The 8,776-nt window shown below is 49.3% G+C and overlaps 1 protein-coding gene across 1 annotated transcript in view; it reads left to right on the forward strand.

Moving 5' to 3' along the window:
- The window catches only part of TMEM45B (transmembrane protein 45B), a 10,895-nt gene extending 5,960 nt beyond the window's left edge, over positions 1–4,935 (forward strand). The window contains exons 5-6 of the mRNA XM_018572323.1: positions 1,450–1,595; positions 4,738–4,935. Coding sequence (XP_018427825.1) covers positions 1,450–1,595; positions 4,738–4,852 — 261 coding nt within the window. The 3' untranslated portion in view covers positions 4,853–4,935. The remainder of the gene's footprint in view (positions 1–1,449; positions 1,596–4,737) is intronic.
- Positions 4,936–8,776: the final 3,841 nt, after the last annotated feature.

Below are 8,776 nucleotides of genomic sequence, written 5' to 3' on the forward strand. Positions count from 1 at the left end.
CCCCCCCCCCCCCCGTCATTTTTTTCACTGCCCACTGCCTGTGCCCCTGCAGAGATTTGCCTTCATTTCCTGTCCTAGACACACAACAGGAAGTGAGAGGACACATCTCCAAAGTCAGGGGGAAATTCCTATGCACCTTGACTCCATCTAGTGGCAGGAATGCCACGCAAACAGCATATGTCGGGGGCAGAAGAGTTCTGAATGGACCCCATTGTGTGTTGCTCGTGTGCTGTCCGGCATGTTTGGTAAAGCAGTTGGGTACATGCAGTAGAGATGTGGACCCTGTATACAGGATATCCTGTCACTATGCCTTTGCCGTTGATGAGTCTGTGAAGCCGGGCTCCGTTATTTCATACAGCTGACCCCCGGAAGTCATAACAGCCTATAGGCTGCAAGGGCAGAGAACCCCTTTAACTCAATGCAGCCAATCAGATTGCTACATTCTAAAAGATAACTGGATCCTGGTTACTATGTTACTATGTTACTGATTTTATTCTCTATATCAGTGTTCCCCAACCCCCTGTCCGCGGACCGGTACCGGTCCGCGGATCAAATGGTACCGGGCCGTTCTATCTGTTCTATCACAGTTTGAGACTACGTTAGAATGTGTGACCAGTGACGTGGTCACACATTTTAACGTAATCTCGCCCAGTTTTTCGGTGGTGGAATAGGTGAAGAATTCCAACGCTTTCATTTTTTGGTGTAACTGTATTTTATTTTGAAGGCATGTTTAAATACAATTAAATTAAAATTATTAAATCAAAACAATCTAAAATATAAACAATCAACGTCCCCCCCTCAGAGGGCCACGGTAAAATTATCAAACGTTGACCGGTCCGCGGCGATAAAAAGGTTGGGGAGCACTGGTCTATATGAGAGAAATATATATGCGGGGTGCCGTTACATTGACATGACTTTAGAAACGCTGGTTGCCTGGCTGTCTTTTGCCTTCATCACCTTTTAGGCCTCATTCACACACAACGCAAGAGCAAAATTGTATATTGCGTATATGTGCGTGCAATCCCAGAATGCATCATTCCTAAAAGAATCTTAATGAACTGTACGCACGTATAATACGCAGAAATACGCTGCCTGTTTTTGCGCATTTTTACGCTACGCAAATATACGGCTGTGTGTATGGAGCCATTTATTTGCATGTGGTACAATACGCACGTACGCGCGGCAGTGTGAATGAGGCCTTGAAGTCCCTGACCTTGAACAAGCAAGCTGCAAGTGAAATCAGAGCTCCAAGGTCTATAGATTTCTTCCATGGCAGTAACCGAGGAAGCATTGAAGCCAAAGGCTCACCACGACAAGCCAGGAAAAGGGGGACTATCATTGGTAGTCCTGTGCTTATCTCAGACAGGTTCTCTTTATATAAGCTCACATTGGCATTGTTGCAATGGTCATCTAACGCTGAAGGCTCCGTCATGTTTCATGCTCTTGCAGATCGGGTTTGTGCTGTATCCGCCCGGAGGAGGGGCCGAGTGGGACCAGAAGGATCACGATAATGTGATGTTCATTACCATGTGCTTCTGCTGGCATTACGCCGTCGCTTTGATGATCATGGCCGGCAACTATTCCCTGGTCTACTGGTAAGTAATGGTGAAGGGACCGGGGATCCAGTTGGGGCCGGGGGCCTTGTGTGCCAGCACTGTGTGCTCCCCCTACTGGCAGAGTTCCATTATGTTTGGAGACAGTAGGGCTTGGGTAAAGGAGCAATCAGCCCCCAAGGGCCACCATTATCTGTGTGGTGTCCGGCATGGAAATGCCTTTCCCTTATTAGGTCAATCCGGCTGTGATCGCCTATGCAGGGCCGGTGCTACCACTAGGCAAACTAGGCAGCCGCCTAGGGCCCACTGCTGCCTAAATCACTCCCCACCCCCAACGGTGCCTGCGCCACCGTCTGTTTCAGATTCCCCGCTCACTGAGCTGAGGAGCCAACAGAGGCAACTTTCTCTCTCAGGTCCGCTCCTCTGCTCAGTGGGCGGGGTTTCAGCAGTCAGTCTGCTATTGGCTATTTCAAATTAAATTACATCCACCTGTCGCCTGCAGGAGATTTGTGCCACACGGGGGGTGGGGGGGGATTGGCTGTTGGCTATGGGAGGGGTGCTTAGGGGTGCAGGTGCCTCGTCTTGCCAAGGGCGCAAAATAGTCTAGCACCGGCCCTGCGCCTATGTAACCGTTTCATCCATATCGCCGGTCTATAGAAATCATCATTAAGCTGCAGAATTCCCCCAAGAGAAACCGCTCCAGCCATACCTATCCTTGCCATTGGCCACCATCGTGGCTGCTTTCATTGAATTCTCCCCATAATCCCATGTTGCTGCAAAAACAGCGATCACATGACACCGCTGGAGGCGTATTAAGCTGCTCAGTCATCATGGCTGACATTCTTCCCTATAACCCCCGTCCTGCCTGCAATCTGCATATAAACATTCCTCAGCATGACGCCCCCGTGCTGAGGATACAATAAAAAACATTCTCCCCTTTCACAGCCACCAGCTGACATTGATTGCAGAGCCCTGTAGTGGTCAGTGTGCCTCTGTTTAATACTGTAATTGCCTGACACAACTTAGTATTAAAATAAAATCATCATTATTATAATTATTGTACAGGATGTATATAGCGCCAACAGTTTGCTCAGCGCTTTACAATATAATTATACAGTGTGTGTGCGTGTGTATATATATATATATATATACAGGTGAAACTCGAATAATTAGAATATCGTGCAAAAGTAATGGCAGTAAGTGCTGCAAAAGGGGCCCAAACCAAGTACTGAGTACATATGCACGCTTGTACTTTTCAGAGGTCCGATATTGTTCTATGTACATTCCGTGTTTTATTGATTGCATGTAATAATCTACTTTTTTGAGGTTGTGGATTTGGGGTTCTTGGGGTTTTCATGAGCTGTAAGCCATAATCATCACAATGATGACAAATCACGGCTTGAACTATCTTGCTTTGCATGTAATGAGTCTCTCTCATATATTAGTTTCACCGCATAAGTTGCATTAGTGAAATAAATGAACTTTGCACGATATTCTAATTATTCGAGTTTCACCTGTATATATATTTAGATTGTAATTATGGGCAGGGCACTCCTCACCATCTTGTCTTGACTTGTATTGTAACTGTAATGTCCTCCTTATATTGTAAATCTTGTATAAAAAGCAGAGTGAGATTGTATCAAATGAAATAATTACTGAATATGTCTTTATAACAAAAAGCAAAAAGTTATAGTTATTGTCTGCTTATATTTTGCATTTCACTGCCCACCACCATCCCTGCCCCCCATCCCTGCCCCCCATCCCTGCCCCCCAAAAAACATGCTAATGACATTCCTGAAAACCTTTCCACTTTCATTACATTCCTTATTTTAGAGCCAGTGACATCATCACTCGGTCTCTGTGCTGCTCTATGCAATGCAGACATTATTATTATTATACAGGATTTATATGGCGCCAACAGTTTGCGCAGCGCTGTACAATATAAGGAAGAGATTACAATCACAAGACAATTCAAGACAAGATGGTAAGGAGGGCCCTGCCCCTGAGGGCTCACTATCTAAAAGGGGAGGGGCCAGTGATACGTGAGGAGGTAGCTGTGTGGGGATGAATGGTTGAGCGGTCGGGTTGAGGTGGGATAGGTTTCCCTGAAAAGATGAGTCTTAAGGGATCGCCTAAAGGCAGTAAGAGATAGGAGATAGTCGGACAGGTTGAGGTAGAGAGTTCCATAGGATGGGAGAGACTCTAGAGAAGTCCTGGAGGCGAGCATGTGAGGAGTTGATGAAGGAGCTGGAAAGAAGGAGGTCTTGGGAGGAGCGGAGGGGACGGGAAGGGTGAAACTTTGAGACAAGGTTGGAGATATAGCCGGGGGCGGAGTTGTGGATGGCTTTGTAAGCGGTTGTTAATATTTTGAATTGTATCCTTTGGGCTACTGGAAGCCAGTGCTGGGATTGGCAGAGGGGGGTGGGGAATGGAAGCCAGTGGAGGGATTGACAGAGGGAGGTTGCAGACACTGAGCGGTTGGTTAGGTGAATGAGTCTGGCAGCTGCATTCATGATAGACTGAAGGGTGAGGAGCCTGTGTAGAGTTCGGCCAATGAGGAGGGAGTGGCAATAGTCAAGACGAGATATAACAAGGGAGTGGATGAGTAATTTTGTGGTAGGTATATCATATCTGGTGGGAGGGGCCGGCTGGGTGCTGCACATAGCTTCCTGGAAATATTATATTTGAGATATCATGTAGAGTTCTATAAATGAGATTTCTCCATCCTCACACCTGAAGGTTGGAGTTGGGTTGGTGGAGTTGGGTTGGTGTGGTTGGGTTGGTGGGGTTGGTGGAGTTCGGTTGGTGGGGTCGAGTTGGTGTGGTCGGGTTGCCGGGGTCGGGTTGGCGGAGTAGGGTTGGTGGAGTTGGGTTTGTGGGGTTGGTGGAATTGGGGTTGGCGGGGTTGGGTTGGCAGGGTTGGGTTGGCGGGGAGGGTTGGGTTGGTGGGGTTGGGTTGGTGGAGTTGGGTTGGTGGGGTGGGGTTGGTGGAGTTGGGTTGGTGGGGTTGGGTTGGTGGGGTTGGGTTGGTGGAGTTGGGTTGGTGGAGTTGGGTTGGTGGGGTGGGGTTGGTGGAGTTGGGTTGGTGGGGGTTGGGTTGTGGAGTTGGTGTTATTGGCCTTATAAAAGGATAAATCACAATATTTGTGTTTGTACCTCATTGTGACTTTGTTTCCCGTCTCAGCTGCTTGCGGAAGAGTAAAAGGCTCTCTGGCGACGGGAATATCGGCATTCACAAGTTGGTTTCTAACAACACGGAGGCCAAGACATCGCTGCTCGCTGCATCGGACGAGGAATGAGCTCGGAGCCGCCACGTCCAGGGAAAGACTCTCCGCCAAACTTCTAAAAAACCGTCATCGGTGATGAAGGAAGTATTAGCACAACCAGCACTGCACAGCTCTGTATTGTACATTCCACTCCGGGACGTTCCCCAATTCCTCCCAAACTGCGCCCTCGTGCAGACACTGGATACCAGGAACCAATCAACGCTCTGCGCTCAGGGATGGCAACTCCATACAAGTTCGCCACTCACAAAAACGGTTTCTCCGATACAAACATTGCACTAAGCCGCTCATAATGTTTTATAACCGTATCACTGATGGTGAAAAGATTTTTATTTTTTGTTTTGATGGAAAAAAAAAAACATAAAAAGGAGCAAAATTAATCTGAAAGACGAGCGCATTGTATGTATGTATGTATGTATGTATGTATGATTGATCAGTACTGAGACTGACCACAGGGGGGCAGTGTGCCATAAGCCCAGCCAGAGGACAGGACAGATGATAAGAGGAGATGTTCATACATTTAACCCCTTCATGACTGAGCTTGTTTTTAGTTTCTGTTCGTAAATGACTGGACACACTTTTGACATTGTTGCTGTGTGATTCTTCCACGTCAGTAATATACTTTCTTACAAAGTGCACCCACACCCCCCCCCTCATAGTTCTCCTTTAAGTGTATTCTATTAACAAGCTTTCCTAGTTCAGATAGTATTTGTAAAAGGTTGACAGAGGTGCTATGGCAGTATAGTAATTCATGATGTGGGTATGAAATGCAATCATAGTATATGGCAATAAAACTTTAAAATTGTAAACTAATACTCTATATGAAGTACTCACTATAGTACACACACTATTTAGTTTACAATCACGATCCATAGATAGTAACATGATCCATCCGATTCCAAACATGATTTGAACACAGGCCCTTACTTGGTGGTGCCTGTGCAATGGGGGTGCCTCACGAGCTTCCGATAGCTTTTTTTCCTCTCATGTGAGGGCGACGTCGGCGGCGCTGAGCGGCAGAGCGTCGCGTCACTGCTGTGGGCGGAGCTCCAGGTCGCCGGCCAACTACATTAGACCCCACCTGGAGCTCCACCCACAGCAGTGACGTGATTTGACAAGTACAAGTTAGTATCGGTATCGGGACGGTATCGGCACATCCCTAGTTCAGTCCCTTCCTGTTCTTGGACAATCTACATCATTCCATGGTGATTGGATGAAGGTGTCTGTACAGTGTGGTTATTAATGCTGGGTATGTTCCTGGTTTGGTGGGGGTATAAATGTTGGGGGCTGTTCCTGGTATGGTGGGGGGATAAATGTTGGGGGAGGTTCCTGGTGTATGGTGGGGGTGGGGTATGTTCCTGATATGGGGGGGGGTATAAAGGTTGGGGGATGTTCCTGATATGGGGGGGGGTATAAAGGTTGGGGGATGTTCCTGATATGGGGGGGGGTATAAAGGTTGGGGGATGTTCCTGATATGGGGGGGGGTATAAAGGTTGGGGGATGTTCCTGATATGGGGGGGGGTATAAAGGTTGGGGGATGTTCCTGATATGGGGGGGGGTATAAAGGTTGGGGGATGTTCCTGATATGGGGGGGGGTATAAAGGTTGGGGGATGTTCCTGATATGGGGGGGGGTATAAAGGTTGGGGGATGTTCCTGATATGGGGGGGGGTATAAAGGTTGGGGGATGTTCCTGATATGGGGGGGGGTATAAAGGTTGGGGGATGTTCCTGATATGGGGGGGGGTATAAAGGTTGGGGGATGTTCCTGATATGGGGGGGGGTATAAAGGTTGGGGGATGTTCCTGATATGGGGGGGGGTATAAAGGTTGGGGGATGTTCCTGATATGGGGGGGGGTATAAAGGTTGGGGGATGTTCCTGATATGGGGGGGGGTATAAAGGTTGGGGGATGTTCCTGATATGGGGGGGGGTATAAAGGTTGGGGGATGTTCCTGATATGGGGGGGGGTATAAAGGTTGGGGGATGTTCCTGATATGGGGGGGGGTATAAAGGTTGGGGGATGTTCCTGATATGGGGGGGGGTATAAAGGTTGGGGGATGTTCCTGATATGGGGGGGGGTATAAAGGTTGGGGGATGTTCCTGATATGGGGGGGGGTATAAAGGTTGGGGGATGTTCCTGATATGGGGGGGGGTATAAAGGTTGGGGGATGTTCCTGATATGGGGGGGGGTATAAAGGTTGGGGGATGTTCCTGATATGGGGGGGGGTATAAAGGTTGGGGGATGTTCCTGATATGGGGGGGGGTATAAAGGTTGGGGGATGTTCCTGATATGGGGGGGGGTATAAAGGTTGGGGGATGTTCCTGATATGGGGGGGGGTATAAAGGTTGGGGGATGTTCCTGATATGGGGGGGGGTATAAAGGTTGGGGGATGTTCCTGATATGGGGGGGGGTATAAAGGTTGGGGGATGTTCCTGATATGGGGGGGGGTATAAAGGTTGGGGGATGTTCCTGATATGGGGGGGGGTATAAAGGTTGGGGGATGTTCCTGATATGGGGGGGGGTATAAAGGTTGGGGGATGTTCCTGATATGGGGGGGGGTATAAAGGTTGGGGGATGTTCCTGATATGGGGGGGGGTATAAAGGTTGGGGGATGTTCCTGATATGGGGGGGGGTATAAAGGTTGGGGGATGTTCCTGATATGGGGGGGGGTATAAAGGTTGGGGGATGTTCCTGATATGGGGGGGGGTATAAAGGTTGGGGGATGTTCCTGATATGGGGGGGGGTATAAAGGTTGGGGGATGTTCCTGATATGGGGGGGGGTATAAAGGTTGGGGGATGTTCCTGATATGGGGGGGGGTATAAAGGTTGGGGGATGTTCCTGATATGGGGGGGGGTATAAAGGTTGGGGGATGTTCCTGATATGGGGGGGGGTATAAAGGTTGGGGGATGTTCCTGATATGGGGGGGGGTATAAAGGTTGGGGGATGTTCCTGATATGGGGGGGGGTATAAAGGTTGGGGGATGTTCCTGATATGGGGGGGGGTATAAAGGTTGGGGGATGTTCCTGATATGGGGGGGGGTATAAAGGTTGGGGGATGTTCCTGATATGGGGGGGGGTATAAAGGTTGGGGGATGTTCCTGATATGGGGGGGGGTATAAAGGTTGGGGGAAGTTCTTGACACTCATTAGAGCTGCAGAAGTGGATTGGAGAAGGTACAAAAGTCTGGAACGTTCTAGAAGGAGTCCGGCTATGACTGGCTCTGCCATGTCCGGGATCGATGGGATCCTTCACACGCTGTGTTTGTAGTTCTAATCAATACATCAATCTTAAAGTGAAACTTATTAATGGGTAACACAATCTCTGCGGCTCCGCTGGGGACATTATTTCAGAGCTCATCGTACCAACCCCATATTAATGGATTTGGGGAGGGGGAAGAGCAACTCTAATGGACATGCAAGGTGAGGCAACTCCATAATAATGGCCTTGGGGGAGGAGGGGACAACTCTTTCTTAATGGGCATTTAGAGAGGTACCACCCAGGGGCGTAACTAGAAATCACAGGGCCCCATAGCAAAATCTTGTATGGGGCCCTGTGATTTCTAGATATGCTAAGACCTGCCATCTCGATCGCTGGGCCCCGCCTCCTCCATCGCTGCCAACGACGGGCCCAGCCACCTCACCCCGAAGCTGCTGGTTGTCATTGACTCAGCAGCTGTGAGGAGGTACGCGCCGCTGCGCGTGTGAGTGGCGGCGTGTTTCTCCTCACAGCCGCCAAGTGACCGCCAGCAGCCTGAAATGCCATAGCGACCCAGGCGGGCACGCACGGCATCAGGGGGATGTCCTGGCCGGGGCCCCATAGCGGCCGCCTGGGTCGCTATGGTGATTGTTACGCCACTGGTACCAACATATTATTGGCCATGTGAGGGGGATGCAATTCCATATTAATGGTCATCTAAGGGGGGAGGGGGGTACCGACCACA

Source organism: Nanorana parkeri, unplaced genomic scaffold (genome assembly GCF_000935625.1).
Source record: "Nanorana parkeri isolate BGI_ZX_2015 unplaced genomic scaffold, ASM93562v1 scaffold1998, whole genome shotgun sequence".
Taxonomy (NCBI): domain Eukaryota; kingdom Metazoa; phylum Chordata; class Amphibia; order Anura; family Dicroglossidae; genus Nanorana; species Nanorana parkeri.